The sequence below is a fragment of the Bubalus kerabau genome, chromosome 2 (assembly GCF_029407905.1).
Source record: "Bubalus kerabau isolate K-KA32 ecotype Philippines breed swamp buffalo chromosome 2, PCC_UOA_SB_1v2, whole genome shotgun sequence".
Classification (NCBI taxonomy): domain Eukaryota; kingdom Metazoa; phylum Chordata; class Mammalia; order Artiodactyla; family Bovidae; genus Bubalus; species Bubalus kerabau.
The window spans coordinates 18864723-18885377 of NC_073625.1; the positions used below are offsets into that span (position 1 = coordinate 18864723).

General features: G+C 37.7%; 1 protein-coding gene across 6 annotated transcripts in view; it reads left to right on the plus strand.

The window, feature by feature from the left end:
• GTF2E2 (general transcription factor IIE subunit 2) overlaps nucleotides 1-20655 on the plus strand; it is an 87346-nt gene that overhangs the window by 43853 nt on the left and 22838 nt on the right. For all 6 annotated transcript variants that reach the window (XR_008710055.1, XM_055567163.1, XM_055567164.1 and 3 more), the window contains exons 4-6: nucleotides 9006-9113; nucleotides 10673-10855; nucleotides 20502-20595. Coding sequence is in view for 5 of the 6 variants with exons in the window: in XM_055567163.1 (XP_055423138.1) it covers nucleotides 9006-9113; nucleotides 10673-10855; nucleotides 20502-20595 (385 nt within the window). In the remaining variant the exon portion in view is untranslated. The remainder of the gene's footprint in view (nucleotides 1-9005; nucleotides 9114-10672; nucleotides 10856-20501; nucleotides 20596-20655) is intronic.

The window sequence follows — 20655 nt, forward strand, 5'->3', positions numbered from 1 at the left end:
AAATTTGTGACTCAGTTTTAAGTGGATGTTCCTTAATAGGTTAATAAAATCATTGTACAGGCTCTATTTTAAAGGTCTTAAAAAAAAAAAGATTCACCGCAGTGCTGGAATCTTCCAGCAGGTAAACTATAGCGTGCTGCAGAAGGCTGAGAGTGAATGAGTGAGGTCATGTCTGTCAACCCTCTTGTCACATGGGATTCCCACTCTTTTCTTAGGATTCCTCCACACGTGTCACCTCTGAAATGTGGGTCATCTGACATGAAGCCAAGGGGAGTCTTCCGGTGTCAGTTCACATTCAGTATTTGTAAAGCATAATTTTTAAGTGGAAATTTTAAATTAAAAAATTTAATAAAGCTTTCAAATGGATCGACCTTCATAGCTCTGGATTGTGTACACTTGGCTTTGGAGCCCACTGTGCTTGGTGATGGCACCCCACTCCAGTACTCTTGCCTGGAAAATCCCATGGACAGAGGAGCCTGGTAGGCTGCAGTCCATGGGGTCTCGAAGAGTCGGACACGACTGAGCGACTTCACTTTCACTTTTCACTTTCATGCACTAGAGAAGGAAATGGCAACCCACTCCAGTGTTCTTGCCTACAGAATCCAGGGGACAGGGGAGCCTGGTGGGCCGCCATCTGTGGGGTCGCACAGAGTCGGACACGACTAAAGCGACGCAGCAGTGGCAGCAGCAGCAGTGCTTGCTGTACTACAGCTGCTGCTCCTTCCTGTTTCTTTAGTCACCATTCAGAGGTTTGTCCACATTCAGCTTTCTCTTTCATTTCCTCTGAATGTCCCTGTTTTTTGGGCAGATGATTATATACCTAACTTTCATATATGTACATTTAGCTCTGACCCTATTTTGGGAGCTCTTGAAAGGCAGAAGTGGTTTGCGTTTCATTGTGTGTCTCATTGCAGTACTTTTGGCATATGGGAGTTATCAAGTAAGTGAATGAACTAAAAGCAAATGCTCAGTAAATGGTTCTTCATGGTATGTGTTCAGTTTTAGATATTTTTGTTTTTTGGCCACGCTATGCAGCATGTCGTATCTTAGTTTCCTGACCAGGGATCGAACTCATGCCTCTTGCCTTGTAAGGACAGAGTCTTAACCATTGGACCACCAGGGAAGTTTCAGGCTTTATATCTTTATATGCTTTCTAAACATACCTTTGAAATATTTTTGTTCTAGTTGTATAGTGGCCTGACTGAAGCCCAGAGAGGCTCAAAAACCTACCCAAAAGTGATGAAGCTTAGAGCCTGGAATATTTCTTTTTAATTGAACCCTTTTTTTGTTTAAAGTAAGTAATATGTCTCTAAAACAATATGAGAAGGTATAAATGAAGAAGTCTTGTTCTTGGCTCTAATTCTACTTATTTTCTCTCCTGCTTTACTTCCTATGGGTAGTCTCATTTATTGCTTTTTTGTGACTTTTTCATGGTTCTTTATGTGGAAACAAAGTAGGAATATGTATTTTTGTTTTTCTCCCTTCTATATAAAAGATTTCATACATGTTTTTTAACATAAGCTTTTTAAAAACATTTTAATTTTTTAAAATTGAAATATAATTGACGGCATTGTGTTAGTTTTAGGTGTACAATGTAATGATCTGATATATGTATATATTATGCAGTGAAGTATAGTTAACTGTAGTTACTGTGTTGTACATTACATCCTTGGGACTTACTTGTCTGGAAGTTTGTACCTTTTGACCACCTTTACCCATTTTGCTGTCCTCTTATCCCCTCTTATCCCCCATGCCACCTCTGACAACCACTAATTTGTTCTCTGTTAAGTTTATCTGATTTCATATATAAGTGATATCATATAATATTTGTCTTTCTCTGTGTGACTTAATTCCCTTAGCATAATGCCCTCAAGGTCCAACCATGTTGTTGCAAATGGCAGGATTGCCTTCTGTTATTAAATAACATACCATTCTTCTGTGTGTGTTTGTGTATGTATGTAAGTAAAAGTTTTTAAGCTGATTTTACTTTTTTAGAGCAGTTTTAGGTTTACAGCATAACTGGACAGAAAGTATGTGTGTGTGTGTGTGTCCTCTTCCATCCCCCCAACTTCCAACACTATGGGTATCTTGCACCATAGTGGTACATTTGTTAAACTCTTTGAACCTACACATTGTTATCACCTGAAGTTTATAGTTTACTTTAGGATTCACTCGTGGTGTTACACGGATTGTAGGTTTTGACAAATGCATAGTGATTGTATCCATCATTTACAATATCATGCAGCATAGTTTCAGTGCCCTAAAAATCCTCTATCCTTTGCCTGTTTATGTCTCCCTTCTTTTTAACCCTTGAAGTGCAAGTGTTAGTCGTTCAGTCATGCCCACTCTTTGCGATCCAATGGACTGTAGCTCGCTGCTGCTACTGCTAAGTCATTTCAGTTGTGTCCGACTCTATGCGACCCCATAGACGGCAGCCCATCAGGCTCCCCCGTCCCTGGGATTCTCCAGGCAAGAACACTGGAGTGGGTCGCTATTTCCTTCTCCAATGTGTGAAATTGAAAAGTGAAAGTGTAGAATCCTCTATCCATGGAATTCTCCAGGCAAGAATACTAGAGGGGGTTGCCATTCCCTTCTCCAGGGGATCTTCCCAACCCAGGGATTGAACCTGGGTCTCCTGCATATGCAGACAGATTCTTTACCATTTGAACCACCAGAGAACCCTTAGCAGCAACTAAATTGTTTATGGTCTCCATAGTTTTGCTTTTTCAGAATGCCATATAATTAATATGTTGTTTTTCAGTCACTGAGTCGTGTCTGACGCTTCGTGACCCTGTGAACTGCACCACGCCAGGCTTTCCTGTCCTTCATTATCTCCCTGAGTTTCATGTCCGTTGAGTCAGTGATGCCATCCAACCATCTCATCCTCTATCGCCCCCTTCTCTTACCCTCAATCTTTTCCAATATCAGAGTCTCTTCCAGTGAGTTGGCTGTTTGCATCAGGTGGCCAGAGTATTGGAGCTTAAGTTACAGCATCAATCTTTTGAATGAATCAATCTTTTTCAGTGAACATTCAGGTTTGGGTTACTTTAGGATTGATTGATTTGATTTCCTTGCTGTCTAAGGGACTCTCGAGTCTTCTCCAGCACCACAGTTTGAAAGCTTCAGTTCTTGAACACTCAGCCTTCTTTATAGTCCAACTCTCACATGTGTACATGACTACTGGAAAAGCCATAGCTTTGACTCCAGGCACCTTTGTGAGCAAAGTGATGTCTCTGCTTTTTAATACGCTATCTAGGTTTGTCATAGCTTTTCTTCCAAGGAGCAAGTGTCTTTTAATTTCATGGCTGCAGTCACTGTCCACAGTGATTTTGGAGCCCAAGAAATGAAGTCTGTCACTGTTTCCATGTTTTCCTCACCTATTTGCCGTGAAGTGATGGGATGCCGTGAAGTGATGGGACCAGATGCCATGACTGTAGTTTTTTGAATGTTGAGTTTTAACCTAGGCTTTTCACTCTCCTTTTTCACCTTCATCAGGAGGCTCTTTAATTCCTCTTAGCTTTCTGCCTTTAGCGTGGTATCATCTGCATATCTGAGGTTATTGGTATTTCTCCTGGCAGTCTAGATTCCAGCTTGTGCTTCATCCAGCCTGGCATTTCCCATGATGTACTCTGCATATAAGTTAAACAAACAGGATGACAATATACAGCCTTGACATACACCTTTCCCAATTTTTTTTTTTTTTTTTAAAGATGATTCTGAGATAAGAGTGAGATCTTCCCCACCCAGGGATCAAACCGAGGTCTCCAGCATTGCAGGCAGATTCTTTACCACCTGAGCCACCAGGGAAGCCTTCACCTTTCCCAATTTTTAAAAAATTTATTTATTTTAAATGAAACAGGAATATTTTTAATGATAAAAGTACAAAGAATATAGACATCTTAAACCATTAGACACCTTAACAACAAAGAAACAGATACATAAAGCAAAAATCAGATGAAATGTAAGGGAAAATAAAAAATATAATCGTCATGAGACATTAACATTTCCTGAAAGTATTTTATCAAGTGCAGAAAAAATAAGAATAGGAGCGTCTTGAATGATGGCATTAATGATTTAAATACAATATATATTAATTAAATACAATAGATATTAATCTATCCTACACAAATACATTTAAAATTTTGAATGTCATATGTTGTTACTAGGTCTCCATAGGGCATTTTAGAAAAACTTGCAAAAAGATAAACATCGCTAAATTTTGAAAAGTAGAATTCTTTTTTGTGTGTGTGATTCAGCTATACATATACACATATGTTATTTTTGAAATTATTTTCCATTATAAGTTATAAGATATTGACTACAGTTCCCTATGTTATGCAGTAAAAACTTTTGTTGCTTGTTGCATATCTATTTTTTTCAGTTAGAAATTGAGCTTTCTATTTATACTAAGTCAAGCAAGTGGAATCAAAATGTAATAAATTTTTTAGCTAGGCAAAAATTCATAAGTTTTCTATATACATATTATGTATAATATGTATTTAAAAGCTTTTCTATTGTGCCTGATAAAGAACATCAAAAGAAAAAAAAGCAATGAAGAAATTGGAAAACATAAACAGGAGCACTGAATATGAGATAGAAAAAGTGAAACAACCTAGATAAAAGTAAAAGATTCTCATATAGTTCCATTTTTTTTAAACATGGCTGCTCATTAGAAACATATCTGGAGCTCTGGCCAAAAAAAAAAAAAGCAATCCCTGGGCATTTGTATTTTTTCAAAAAATCAATAACCAGACAAAAAATAAAAGATAATTACAATTGCAAGCCATAATGGGAATATCATTAACCTAGCAATATAAAATAATTACATACAATTTGGGGGGTCAGGCAGAATGGTGTGGTAAGTGGAAGTGCATACATGCCCGTGTTTTCATCTGCTTAGCCGGTCTGTGTCTTTTGGTTGGTGCATTTAATCCATTTACATTTAAAATAATTATTGATATGTATGATCCTATTACCGTTTTCTTAACTGTTTGGGTTTATCTTCTTTATGTAAAATTTTTCCTTGTTTTCTGTTTAGAGAAGTTCTTTTAGCATTTGTTGTAAAGCTGGTTTGGTGGTGCTGAATTCTCTTAACTTTTGCTTGTCTGAAAAGCCTTTGATTTCTCCATCAAATCTGAAGGAGAGTCTTGCTGGGTAGAGTATTCTTGGTTGTAGGTTCTCTCCTTTCATCACTTTAAATATATCTTGCCATTATTCCCTTCTGCCTTGTAGAGTTTCCGTTGAGAAATCAGCTGATAGATGGGAGTTCCCTTGTATGTTATTGGTCATTTTTCCCTTGTTGCTTTTAATAGTTTATCTCGATCTTTAATTTTTGTCAGCTTGATCACTATGTGTCTCAGTATGTCCTCCTTGAGTTCATCCTTCCTGCGACTCTCTGTGCTTCCTGGACTTGTTGATTATTTTCTTTCCCATGTTAGGGAAATTTCCAGCTATTATTTCTTCATACATTTTCTCAAGTCCTTTCTCTCTCTCTTCTCCTTCTGGGAACCTTATAAGGTGAATATTCGTTTGTTTAATGTTGTCCGAAAGGTGTCTTAGTCTGTTTTCATTTCTTTTTATTCTTTTTTTCTATATTCTATGGCAGTGATTTCCACCATTCTGTCCTCCAGGGTGTTTATTGGAGCTTCTGCCTCAGTTATTCTGCTATGGATTCCGTCTAGTATATTATTCACCTCTGTTTGTTCCTTAGTTCTTGCAGATCTTTGGTAAACATTTCTTCCTTCTTCTCAATCTTTGCCTCCATTCTTTTTCCAAGATCCTGAATCATCTTCACTATCATTATTCTGAATTCTTTTTCTGGAAGATGGCCTATCTCAACTCATTTAGTTGTTTTTCTGAGGTTTTATCTTGTCCCTTCATCTGGGAGTTACCTTTCTGCTTTTTCATGATGGTTAACTTTCTGTAATGTGGTTTTGTTTTACTTGATGTGGGATTGTGCTTCTACTTGCTTCTTTTGTCTGGCCTCTGATGAAGGAGGCTAAGAAGCTTGTGTAAGCTTCCTGTTGGGAGAGACTGGTGGTGGGAAAAAAATGGGTCTTGCTCTGCTGGGCAGGGCCTTGCTGACTAAAGTCAGTCAGTCAGTTCAGTCACTTAGTCGTGTTCGACTCTTTGCGACCCCATGCCAGGCCTCCCTGTCCATCACCAACTCCTGGCGTTTACTCAAACTCGTATTCATTGAGTGGGTGATGCCATCCAACCATCTCATCCTCTGTTGTCCCCTTCTCCTCCCACCTTCAATCTTTCCCAGCATCAGGGTCTTTTCCAATGAGTCAGCTCTTCGCATCACATGGCCAAAGGATTGGAGTTTCAGCTTCAGCATCAGTCCTTCCAATGAATATTCAGGACTGATTTCCTTCAGGATGGACTGGTTTGATCTCTTTACAGCTCAGGGGGCTCTCAAGAGTCTTCTCCAACACCACAGTTTAAAAGCATCAATTCTTTGGCACTCAGCTTTCTTTATAGTCCAACGCTCACATATATGGCTACTGGAAAAACCATAGCCTTGACTAGATGGACCTTTGTTGGCAAAGTAATATCTGTGATTTTTAATATGCTGTCTAGGTTTGTCATAACTTTTCTTCCAAGGAGTAAGTGTGTTTTTATTTCATGGCTGCAGTCACCATCTGCAGTGCTGAGTAAAACTTTACTCCAATTATCTGCTGATGGGTAGGGTTACGCTCCCTCCCTGGTAGTTGTTTGGCCTGAGGCGACCCAGCCCTGGGGTCTTTGAGCTCTATGGTCCAGTTAAGGGCGACCTCCAAGAGAGTTTACACCAAAGGGGACCTTCCCAGACAGCTGTTGCCAGTTCCCCGTCCCTTTGGTGAGCTGCTGCTGACTCAGGCCTCCACAGGAGACTCTCCAACACTAGCAGGTAGGTTTGGTTCAGTTTCTTGTGGAGTCACTGCTCCTTTCCTCTGAATCTTGTTGTATGCAAAGTTTTGTTTGTGTCTTTCAAGACTGGAGTCTCTGTTTCCCCTAGTCCTGTGGAAGTCTTAGAATCAAATCCTGCTGACTTTCAAGGTCAGATTCCCTGAGGATTCCCAGTCCCTTTGTTGGGTCCCCAGGCTGGGAAGCCTGATGTCGGGTTTCAAACCTTCACAACAGTGGGAGAACTTCTTTGCTATTATTGTTCTCCAGTTTGTGGGTCACCCACCTGGTGGGTGTGGGATTTGATTTTATCCTGATTGTGCCCCTCCTACCATCTCACTGTGGCTTCTTTGCCTTTGGACATGGGGTGTCTTTTTTTGGTAGTTTCCAGAATCCTCCTGTTGATGGCTGTTCAACAGCTATGATTTTGGTGTTCTCGCAGCAGATGGGTGCACGTCTTTCTACTCTGCCATCTTGAACTGGAAGTCCTCCTTTCCCAATTTTGAACCAGTCTGTTGTTCCATGTCCTGTTTTAACTGTTGCTTCTTGACCTGCTTACAGGTTTCTCGGGTAAGGTGGTCTGGTATTCCCATCTCTTTGAGAAATTTCCAGTTTGTTGTGATTCACACAGTCAAAGGCTTTAGCGTAGTCAATGAAGCAGACGTAGATGTTTTTTTGAATTCCCTTGCTTTTTCCATGATCCAACAGATGTTGGCAGTTTGAGCTCTGGTTTCTCTGTGTTTTCTAAATCCAGCTTGTATATCTGGGAATTCTTGGTACATGTACTGTTGAAGCCTAGGATGAAAGATTTTGAGCATTACCTTGCTAGCATGTGAATGAGCATAATTGTGCTGCAGTTTGAACATTCTTTGGCATTGCCTTTCTTTGGGATTAGAATGAAAACTGACCTTTTCCAGTCCTGTGGCCACTGCTGAGTTTTCCAAACTTGCTGGCATATTGAGTGTGGCACTTTCACAGCATCATCTTTTAGGATTTGAAATAGCTCAGCTGAAATTACATCACCTCCACTAGCTTTGTTTGTCGAAATGCTTTCTAAGGCCCACTTGACTTCACATTCCAGAATGTCTGGCTCTAGGTGAGTAACCACACCATTGTGGTTTTCTGTGTCATTAAGACCTTTTTTATACAGTTCATGATGTACTCTGCACCTACCATTTGCATTTCCACCAGCAAAGAATGAGAGTCCTGTTCCTCCACATCCTCACCAGCATTTGGTGTCAACATATTTTTCTTAATAGTTCGTATTGGACATGTTTGCAAATCAGCACATTGCGAACACCTGCATTTTCTAACATCTGTATAGTAGCATTGATATGCTGTAATTTAATAAGTCCTCTGTTGATGGGCCCTTGTTGTTCAGACACTCAGTCGTATCCAAATCTTTGCAACCCCATGGACTACAGCACGCCAAGCTTCCCTCTCCTTCACTATCTCCTGTGGTTTGCTCAAACTCAGGTCCATTGATGACCACTTGAGTTGTTTCTAGTATTTTCCTTTTAAAAGTATGCTGCAGGTAACCTTTCTGCTTTTCTATGTTGTAGTTCTAGGATAAATGCTCAGAAGTGGATTTGCTGAATCAAGGGTTTCAGTGCATTTCTGTTGCCAAATTCCCTTCCAAGGAATTATATCAATTTGCATTGTTTACCAGTGGTGTGTTAGAGGGCCTGTTTCCTTATAGCCTTACCAATTGAGTTGTCAGATAAGGATTTTTGCCATTGTAATAGATGAGATATATCTTAGTGGAAGTTGAGTATCTTTTCCTCTGTTGATGGTCATTGGCATTTCTTTTTTGTGATTTATATGTTCCTGTTTTTGGTCCTTTTCTTGTTAGCTTTTTGGAACTTTTCAAATGTTAGGAAGGTTAACTTTCTGTGATAAGAATTGCAAATGTTTTTTTCTCATTTTATTGTTTGATTTTATGTAGCTTCAAGTTTGAACTCAGTTCTGATTTTATAGTCCATTCTCTTCATCACTATAATTGTACTGCCTCAAATAATTACACATTCTGCATTCCTGAAAAGATTCATTTAGCCTATTATTTAATACATCTATCATTTTAAAACTTGTCTTCAAATAGCAATTTCTTCCTTCAATAGACACGGCATCAGCGAGGAGATACACATCCTCTTACTTTAGAAGAAATTTTGGATGAAACGCAACATTTAGATATTGGACTCAAGCAGAAGCAATGGCTAATGAGTGAGGTAAGAATAGTCTTAAATTATTGTAAAAAATTTTTTTTACTGTAAGAAGGGTTTTCATATGCTGAAATCTGATGTTTTTTCTTAAAAGAATTGGTATAGGGTTTGTTTTTTTTAAACATACACATTTTGAGATTGATTTGTTTTCATATATTCTGTGTATCTATTTTTAAATGTCAGAGACAGTAGCATTAAAGTTGTAAAGAAGTCAGTCACTACTAATTTTTAAGTTTTTACAGAATAATTGATGCTTATTTTGAATTGCTAAATTTGTAATGTATGTATTGACAGATTGTATTGTTTCTATGTTTTGGGACATTTAAAGCATGAAGTATTACAGGGAAAGCAAGATATTTGTTAAGAAATGTATTTGTTGTACTGCTGCTGCTATTATGAGTTGATAGTGATGTTACTGCCTCTGGCAAGTCACTTGGAAAAATAACCACGAATATTTTGTGTATATACACACAACATTGGAAGAAAATGAATCTGAAAACAATCAGTGACTGTGTTAATTTGGAAATGAGTAGCACTTTAAAATAAAAATTGAGATATTTGTCTCTTTTCTGGTTAAGTATGAAATGACAATTCAGTAAAGCAACTTTCTAAGACCACTGCTGATTTTAAATGTAAACTTCCTAAAATAGAATTCAGTTTATTTTACCAAGCAAGATAGTCTTGATTTTCGTAATGTAAAATGAACTAGTTAGGCAGTATCATTGTGGCTCATTATATTAGTGATATACGAATGGTGGTAATCCACATTTTTGATGCTTTTCCTAATTTTGAAATTTCATGGATTACTGACATTAGGTAAAGGTTACTTTAATTACTGTTCTGTTCTCATTTCTTCTGTTTTTTTTTTATCCTTTCACAGTCAGGCTGGCAACTGTAGAAGAAAATAAAATGGTTGCTCTTTCTTGAAGAGCTTTCCTTCTGGTATTAGCTATACAACAGAACTGACTGGGAACATAATTATATTCAGAAATTTCTGTATTCCTTCTCAGTTTCAGTCTCAACTGACATTATAGGTAATTTCGTATCTGCACTACTCTGGTCCTTTTGAAGTCCTTCTACAGCTGGTAGTGCCATTTGATACCATGTGAACAGACTGATTTTTGATATGTTCATCCCAGGGGAATGTTTCTCACATTATAATCCCGATATGTGATACTTTGAGGGTGGGTAGGCAGTGGCTATTGATGTTAATAGGTGTGTTTTTGATTCTCACCTCTTTTGTCTTCTGAAACAATATGGGTACATTTTCTTCAAAGCATTTCTAATAAACTGGTTTCTTATTCAGAGATTCTATGTAAATAATAAAGTTTTGTTTTTTTTTTTTTTCAATAAAAAGTGAGCACCATGCTGATCTCTGCCTGTTGTTTTAGATCCTGTTGATAGATAGCCTGTTGTTCAGATCTGTTGATATCCACAAGCTACTTTTAATTTGCCTCTGTATTAGGTATTTTTTTTTTTTTTTTTTTTTTAGTATTAGTTGAATTAAATAATGTATGTATGGTATTTCCTTTTGTTAATATATTGAAATTGTGTCACTGTTCCAGGCACTAGTCAATAATCCCAAAATTGAAGTAGTAGATGGGAAGTATGCCTTTAAGCCCAAGTACAACTTGAAAGATAAGAAGGCTCTGCTTAGGCTCTTAGATCAACATGACCAGCGAGGCTTAGGAGGGATTCTTCTAGAAGACATCGAGGAAGGATTGCCCAATTCCCAGAAAGCTGTCAAGGTAACCCCTCTCTTCTTTCTACACCTTAATATAACTTGAATTGATACTGTCTTTTGGCTTTAAAAAACATCAAGACTTAAAAAAAATTATTTTAAAACCTTCATCATCAGTTGAAGATTTGAAATTTGTGTTTTGTGCTACAGAACAGGACAGAGCATAGTCATTGTGTAACTTTTGACACCTTTCTCATGTTGTTGTATATAATTGATTCTTCAAAATGCATCTGGAAAGATTTCCTCAATGGCATAAGTGTTTTTCTTTTAAGTTGTTAATGTTTGTATTTAAGAACTCCTTCAACAGCACTTGGGCACATTGCCAACCCGAGGGAACCAGAGGCTTTAACACACAAAAGCATTGACTAATAACTTGGTTTTGCATTCTGAAAGGGGCAGTCAGTAAATGTGATAGAGATTATATTTCTAGTTTAAATTTTCAACTCTCTTGGGAAGGCCGCTGGTCTCTGTTAGTTTCTAATGACTGCTGCTAACCTGGAAGCTTTAGGTTCTTTTTTTTTTTTTTTGGCTACCTGTGGAGAAAGCTTGCTTCTTTCTCTCCTCCTCTTGGTAGTTCAGTTACATGTGTTAGGTCTTTTTGGTATTGTCCCATTAGTGCCTTGGCGGGGATGGGGGGAGGTGTGTGCCTGCGTGTGCGTGTGTGTGTACGTGCATATGTGTGTGCCTGCTTTTGGACTTTTTTTGTCCTATTGATCTGTTGTTAATTATACTGACTTATTTTTTACCTTTAATTTGTTATTAAGCCGAATTGGTGAATTCTTTTTTTTTTTTTTTTAATAGTAAAGATGTTTTATCAGTGTTCACAATCAATAGCCAGACAGAAAATAAAAGATAATTACAATTGCAAGCCATAATGGGAACATGATTAACCTAACAATATAAAATAATTACATACAATTTGGGGGGTCGAGCAGAGCGGTGAGCGGAAGTGCATAAATGCACCTGTTTTCATCCTCTCAGCCAGTTTGTGTCTTTTGCTTGGTGCATTAAATCCATTTACATTTAAGGTAATTATTGATATGTATGATTTGTTTTGGGTTTGTTTTTTTGTAGGTCTTTTCCTTTTCTTGTGTTTCCTGACTACAGAAGTACCTCTGGCATTTGTTGTAAAGCTGGTTAGGTAGTGCTGAATTCTCTGAACTTTTGTTTGTCTAGAAAGCTTTTGATTGCTCCATCAAATCTGAAGAATGTTGCTGGGTAGAGTATCTTGGTTTTAGATTCTCCCCTTCCATCACTTTAAATATATTGTGCCATTCCCTTCTGGCTTGTAGAGTTTCTGTTCAGAAATTAGCTGATAGACTGATGGGAATTCCCTTGTATGTTATTTGTCATTTTTCCCTTGTTGCTTTCAGTATTTTATCTTTGTCTTTAATTTTTGTCAGCTTGATTACTATGTGTCTCGATGTGTCTTGTGTTTATCCTTCCTGGGACTTTCTGTGCTTCCTGGACTTGGTTGACTATTTCCTTTCCCACGTTGGGGAAGTTTTCAGCTATTATCTCTTCATATGTTTCCTCAGGTCCTTTCTCTCTCTCTTCTCCTTCTGGGATTGCTGTAATGCAAATGTTGATGCATTTAGTGTTGTCCCAGAGGTGTCTTAGGCTGTCTTCATTTCTTTTCATTCTTTTTTTCTATATTCTGTTCTGTGGCAGTGATTTCCACCATTCTGTCCTCCAGGCCTCAGTTATTCTCCTGTGGATTTCTTCTAGGGTACTGTTCATCTCTGTTCTTTAGTTCTTGTAGGTCTTTGGTAAACATTTCTTGTATCTTCTCCTTTGTTTTCCCTAGATCTTGGGTCATCTTCACTATCATTATTCTGAATTCTTTTTCTGGAAAGTTGCCCATCTCTACTTCATATAGTCGTTTTTCTGGGGTTTTATCTTGTCCCTTCATCTGGTAGGTACCTTTTTGCTTTTTCATGATGGTTAACTTTCTGTAATATGGTTTTGTTTTACTTGCTGTGGGATTGTGGTTCTACTTGTTTTTTCTGTCTGGCCTCTGATGAAGGAGGCTAAGACGCTTGTGTAAGCTTCTTGATGGGAGAGACTGGTGGGGAAAACTGGGTCTTGCTCTGGTGGGCAGGGCCTTGCTCAGTAAAGCTTTACTCCAGTTATCTGCTGAGGAGTAGGGTTGCATTCCCTCCCTGGTAGTTGTTTGGCCTGAGGCAACCCAGCCCTCAGGTCTGTGGGCTCTATGGTAGGGTTGATGGCGACCTCCAAGAGGGTTTACACCAGGGGGGACCTTCCCAGCCTGCTGCTCCCAGTGTCCCACCCTGTGCTTGGTCCCTGGCCGACCCACACCTCCACAGGAGACCCTCACACCAGCAGGTGGTTTTGGTTCAGTCTCCCGTGGAGTTGCTACTCTTTTCCTCTGGGTCTTGGTGTGTGCATGGTTTTGTTGTGCCCTCCAAGACTGGAGTCTCTGTTTCCCCCAGTCCTGTGGAAGTCTTGTAATCAAATCCTGCTGGCCTTCAAGGTCAGATTCCCTGGGGATTCCCAGACCCTTTGTTGGGTCCCCAGGCTGGGAAGCCTGACGTGGGGTTCCAGACCTTCACAACAGTGGGAGAACTTGTCTGATATTACTGTTCTCCAGTTTTTGGGTCACCCACCCGGCGGGTATGGGATTTGATTTTATAGTGATTGTGCCCCTCCTGCTGTCTTGCTGTGGCTTCTTTGTCTTTGGACGTGGGGTGTCTTTTTTGGTAGTTTCCAGTGTCCTTCTGTTAATGCTTGCTCAACAGCTAGTTGAGATTTGGTGTTCTCGCAGGAGGTGAGTGCACGTCCTTCTGCTCCCAGTTGGTGAATTCTTTATTTTCTAAATTGTATTTTCAGTTTCAGGCTTTTCATTCTTTCTGAATGAAATGGTTTCTGTTTCTTTGCTGAGATACTCTTATTTTTTCCATTGATCACAAGCATATTTTCCATTACACCCTTGTGAATAATTTCTGTTGCTGCTTTGAAAAAGTGCTTTAAAATCTTCTAATTTTAAGAGCTGGCTCATATTGGGAATGGTCTGCACTGAGACTTTGTTTCTTGAGTATGGCTCATGTTTTCCTGTTTCTTCAGATACCTAGTTTCTTTTGAATTTTGAACATTGTGAATTACATTACTCAGGATTCCATTATAGTCCTCAAAAGAGTGTTTTTGTTTATTTTGTTTTTAAGTGGGCATATGTCTTGACTAGACTCAAACTTCAGACTTTCTCTTCTCTGTGGTAGGTACCATATGACACATCTGTTTTGTTCATTTAGCTCTTTTTTTCCTTTTTGGGTCTTTTTTGGAGCCACATCACACAGCTTATGGGATCTTAGGTCCCCAACTAGGGATCAAACCCGGGCCCTCACAATGAGAGTGAGGAATCTCTAACTGCTGGACTGCCAGGGAATTGTTTTTTATTTTTTTGAAGGGAGGAGATTTCTTTTTGGAATACCTTGTCCAGAGATTATAGTAGTTGTCCTCAAGTGGGCTGGTCCCTTAGGAGCTACTTGGCCATTACCACCTGAAGAACCCTTTTGAGATTTCAACTTAAGTATCTAAACTTAATCCACACAAATGTTGCAAATAATATGTGACCAGAGTTGATAAATTGCACTTTTATAGCATGTTGTAAGGTAGAAGCATTGAATCGTAGCTTACTAGTTGGGAGTTCTGGGTGCATTTCCCGCTCCATTCTTTTCCTCCAGTTTGATTGGAGCTAGTATTGTTAATCTTCAGTAGGCTTTTCATTACATTCAAAGTAGAACGGTGATGTAAACTTAACAATTGCTTATTCTATTTTAAATAGTTTTGTGATGTAAAGTCACTTTGATATCCTGTTTTTAGTGGTTCTTTTCCTTAAGGAATTGAAGGGGTCATGAAAAGTGGACAGTCTGTTATTTTCAGGCAGGATTATTTCTAAATTGTTAAAACCCCCACACTTAAAAAAGGTGAAGATATGGACTTCCCTGGTGGCTCAGGCGGTAAAGCGTCTTGCTTACAATGCAGGCAACCTGGGTTCGATCCCTGGATTGGGAAGATCCTCTGGAGAAGGAAATGGAAACCCACTCCAGTACTCTTGCCTGGAAAATCCCATGGACAGAAGAGCATGGTGAGCTACAGTCCACTGGGTCGCAAAGAGTCGGACACGACTGAGTGACTTCACTTTCACTTTCATGTTCTATCCTAAGTAATTTCTCAAGGGAGAAATTGGCATAATTAAGTTAAATCCCTTCTGGGTTGTTTCCTTTTCTTGAGTTCTTGGCAGAGATAGAAGATAACTATTACTGTCATTTTGTTGACCATACAGTGCTTTGAAGAAATGTATAATGCTAGCAAGGAACAAAAAGGAGTATGCAAAAGCAAGAAGAGAAGAGAATGAGAGAAAGCAGTGATTGTTCCAGATTATTCTTCTCTAAGTAGCTGTGTTCTGGAGATTAATAATGAAATGAAATAATGAAACCAGTATGATTTTAAATAGACCATTCTGCTTTAGTGATAGGATTTTAAATTTTAAGATGGTATATTGAATCAGCTACTCTGTTTTTAATCTTTTAATTTAAAAAGGATCATAGTAAGTCTGGTTAAATTTGTTACCATACATAGTTATCAAAAAATTTATTTTGTGATAAGAACTTTTAAGATTTGCTCTTAACAGCTTTCAGATATGCAGAACAGTATTATTACCTGTGAAAGTGAAGTCAGTTGTATCGGACTCTTTGCAACCCCATGGACTGTAACCTACCAGGCTCCTCTGTCCATGGGATTTTCCAGGCAATAGTACTGGAGTGGATTGCCGTTTCCTTCTCCAGGGGATCTTCCCAACCCAGGGATTGAACCCGGGTCTCCCACATTGTAGACAGATGCTTTACTGTCTGAGCCACCAGGGAAGCCCTTTATTAACTGTAGTCATCATAATGTGTAGTACATCCCCACGACTGACCAACTTGGTAACTGGAAGTTTGTGCCTTTTGATCCCCTGCTTGCATTTTGCCCACCCCTAACCCCTTGTTTCTCGAAACCATCAACCAGTCTATTTTCTGTATATGTAAGCTTTTTTTTTTTTTTTTTTGAGGTTCCACATATAAGTGAGTTCATACAGTATTTTGTCTTTTTTATTCTGACCTGCTTGGCTTAGCATAATGCCCTGAGGGTCCATTGTTTATATATAACACATTTTCTCTGTCCATTCATGCCTTAGTGGGCACTTAGGTTGCTTCCCTGTCTTGGCTATTGTAAATAATGCTGCACTGAACAAGGTGGTGCGTATCTCTTTTTAAGTTAGTATTTTCACTTTCTTTGGATAAAAATACTCAGAATTAGCATTGCTGAATCATCTGGTAGTTTTATTTTTAATTTTTTGAGGAACCCCCATACTGTTTTCCATGGTGGCTACATCAGCTTACAATTCCCACCGACACTGCACAAGGGTTCCCTTTTCTCCATATCCTAAGACTCATTATTTTGTCTTTTTGATAATAGCCACTTTGACAGGCATGAGGTGATAATCTTGAGGTTTTGATTTGCATTTTCCTGATAATTAGTGTTGTGAAGCATCTTTGCATGTACCTCTTGACCACCTGTGTGTCTTCTTTGGAAAAATGTCTATTCAAATCCTCTGCTCATTTTCTAGTTGAGTGTCTTTTTGTTGTTGTTTTTTTTTTTTTTTTGCTGTTGAGTTCCATGAGTTTATGTATTTTGGGTATTAACGCCTTATCAGATGTATGATCTGCAAATATATTCTCTCACTGATTAGGTTGCCTTTTCATTTTGTTGATGTTTCTTTGCTGTGCAGAAACTTATGAGTATGATGTCTCACTTGTTTATTTTTGCTTTTGTTGCCTTTGCTTTTAATGTTGAGTCTGAAAAATTGCCAAAATGAATGTCACAGAGCTTACTGCTTCTGTTTTCTTCCAAGATTCTTACTGTTTCAAGTCTTACATTCAGGTCTTTAATCCATTTTAAAATGATTTTTGCATATGATATAAGATAGTGGTCCAATTTCATTCTTTTGAATGTGGCTGTCCCGTTTTCGCAGAACCATTTATTGAAGAGACTGTCCTTTCCTTGTTGTATAGTCTTAGCACTTTTGTCATAAATTAATTCACCATAGATGCATAGGTTTATTTCTGGATTCTCTGTTCTGTCCCATTGATCTGCATGTTTGTTTTTATGTCAGTGCCATACTGTTTCAGTAATTTTCCTTTGTAATATTGGGAGTGCGATGCCTCCAGATTTGTTGTTCTTTCTCAAGATTGCTTTGGCTTGATAGGATCTTCCGTGATTCCAAATAAATTTTAGCACTGTTCTAGTTCTGTGAAAAATCCCATTGACATTTTGATAAGGATTGCAATGAATCTTTGTATTCATTTGGGTGGTAATAGATATTTTACCAGTATTAACTCTTAGAATTCATGAACACAGAATATCTCCATTTTTTGAGTCTTCTTCAGTTTCTTTCATCATTGTCTTATAATTTTCAATGTAGAGATTATTCATCTTGGTGAAATTTATTTCTAAGTACCTTATTCTTTTTGATGCAGTTATAAGTGGGATTGTTAATTTCTTTCTGATAGTTAATTTATAGAAACTCAAATTTTTTGTATATTGGTTTTGTATTGTGCAGCTTTACTGAATTCATTATTCTAATAGCTTTTTGGTGAAGTCTTTAGGGAGGTATATAAAATATAGTCTGTAAAAAGTGATATTTTACTTCTTTGTCTGTCTGCTCTGATTAGGACTTCACAATACTCTGAATAAAAGTGGCAAGACTAGATTTCCTTGTCTTGCTCCTGATTTAGAGGCAGTGCTTTCAGCTGTTGATTTTGATGTAAACTGTGGGCTTGTCATATATGGCCTTCATTATGTTGAGATATGTTACCTTGGTATCCATATTGTGGAGCATTATGGTCAGTGTATTTTGAATTTTGCCAAATGCTTTTTCTGCATCTCTTGAGATGAGCACGTGACTTTTATCTTTCATTTTGTTAATGTGCTGTATCATGATTGATTTGCAGATACTGAGCCATCCTTGTATACTTGGAGTAAATCCACTTGATTGTGGTGTGTGATTATTCTAATGTATTGTTGAATCTGGTGTGTTAGTATTTTGTTGAGGAGTTTTTGCATGTGTTCATCATGGATGTTGGCCTGCGGTTTTCTTTTCTTGTTGCATATTTGTCTCGTTTTGGTATCAGGGTAGTGCTGGCCTCACAGAATAAATGTGATGCATTGCTTCAGCTTTTGGGGAGAGTTTGAGAAGGATTGATACTCTTCTTTGAATGTTTGGTAGAACTAATGCAGTTGTCCTGGACTTTTGATGGGAGATTTTTGATTACTTATTCTATTAATTATTGATTTGTTCAGAATTCCTATTTGTGGTTCAGTCTTGATAGTTTATACGTTTGTAGAAATTTATTCATTTCCTCTAGGTTTTCCAATTTTGGCATATGTTCATACTAGTCTCTTATGATTTTTTGTATTCTGTAATGTAACATCTATTTCATTTCTGATTTTTAATTGGAGGATAATTGCTTTACAATATTGTATTGGTTTCTGCCATATGTCAACATGAATCTCATTTCTGATTTAATGTATTTGAGTCTTCTTGTCTTTTTTTCTTGGTTAGTTAAGCTAAAGTTTTGTCAGTTTTATTTTTTCAAAGAATCAGCTCATAGATTCATTCATCTTTTCTGTTGTCTTTTATAGTCTCTCTCAAATTTATTTCCACTCTAATCTTTGTTAGTTCCTTCCTTCTACTAACTTTGGGCTTCATTTGTTCTTTTTCTAATTCCTTGAGGTGTAAGTTTAGGTTTTTTTGAGATGTTTCTGTTTTTTTAATGTAGGCATTTATAACTGAATTTCCTCTTAGAATTGCTGTTTTTATAACCTCTCATAAGTTTTGGTACATTGTATTTCTGTTTTCATTTTTTCAAGGTGTTTTTAAAATTTCTTCTTTGACCCAGCAATTAGCAGCATACAGTAAGTCCCCTACGTACCAACTTTCAAGTAGTAAACTTTCAAAGAGGCAAATGTGTGTTTCCATGTCCAATCACATAAGGCACGGGTGGAATTGTAGCTTGACCTCCATCTGCTGTTGCTGACGATGCTTCAGCTCTGCTATCTCCTACCTCCTCTCCCTCCTCCAGTCTTCTAGCTCTTTTTGCCTGTTCACTTGATGCCAGCCCTGGTATGCCAGCTGTTATACTCTACTACTATACTTTTCATGAAACTGCTCTGTAAGGTTTAAAATGTTTTGTTTGTTTTCTGTGTATTATTTGTATGAAAGGTATTATAAATCTATTACAGTACAATACTGTATAACCTGTTGTGCTTTGTTGGACTTAACAAACAAATTGGACTTAGGAATGTGCTCTCAGAACAGAACTTGTTCATATGTAGTGGACTTATTCTGTTGTTATTTGTGAATCCTCTAGCTTCTTGTAATTGAGTTTTAGTTTTATATACCATTGTGGTCAGAAAAGGTGTTTGATGTGATTTGTTAAGGCTTGTTTTGTGCCTTATCATATTAGCTATTCTGGAGAATGTTGAGTGGGCACTTGAGAATAGTATATATTCTTTCTGTTATCTTTGGATGGAATGCTCTTTATATATCTGTTAAGTGCATATGGTTCACATGTTGATGCCTGAAGTGTTAGTCGCTCAGTCATATCTGACTCTTTGCAACCCCATGGACTGTAGCCCGCCAGGCTCCTCTGTCCATGGAATTCTCCAGGCAAGAATACTGGACTGGGTAGCCATTCTCTTCTCCAAGGAATCTTCCTGACCCAGGAATGAAACCCAGATCTCCCGAATTGCAGACAGATTTTTTACTGTCACTGCCAGGGAAGCCCTTGTTGATGCCTAAGGTTGAGATTATGCATCTGTGATGTTGTTGTCTAAAGACTTATAGTTTGAGACTGTATTTCTGTGATGAATGTTACCATCATCATTATAGTCCAGAGTATTATCAGACTTTTTGCATTCTTGTTCTCATTAATTAATAATAATGAAATATGTCGATTTTCTTCTCCTTGCTAGAGTAGTGAGTGAAAATTTTAATTGTCAGTTGTGTTCAATCAAAGCTAAAAGACAATGAAAACTCAAGTCCTTTACTTTTTTCTGTAAAGATGATGCAGTATTTTGGGCAATGCAGTAAGAACACCGAAGGATGGCTATTTATCTCATAGTCATACACAGTTTAGATGATTTAATCATTCTTCCATTATCTTAGGGTTCTAGCTTTTCAAAGCATGACTGGAAGTAAGTGATGGATAATGATGAGTAAGTAACAAAATATTTTAAGGACAAGTAAGAACATTGAGATCCGTGGTTTTCTTCCCACAGATTAATAAGAGCCCACTAGACCAAGTTGTAATTGTCAGATGGATTGACTTTTGTTCTGATATTTAAAACAGTTTTTCTTCTTTTTGTACTGTAAAGGATCTCTAAAAGTTTCAAAATATCAATCCTTAAAAGTCAAACTGCTCAAGAAAGAAACTTTAGAATTAAAATTTGGTTTAGTGGACCCTATTGGTATACTGAGAGTTAAAGAAACTGGAAATCCTTTGTTGTTTAAAAAAAAAATCTTGAGTGATGTAATTTGGAAATTTTTTTTGGAATTTAATTTGGAAACTGAAAATTTTTTCTTTATCTTTAAGGCTTTAGGGGACCAGATACTATTTGTAAACCGTCCTGATAAGAAGAAAATTCTTTTCTTCAATGATAAGAGCTGTCAGTTTTCTGTGGATGAAGGTGAGCCTTCCTTTCTAGATACTTTCTTTAAATTGCAAGCATGTTACAAATTTAGGATGA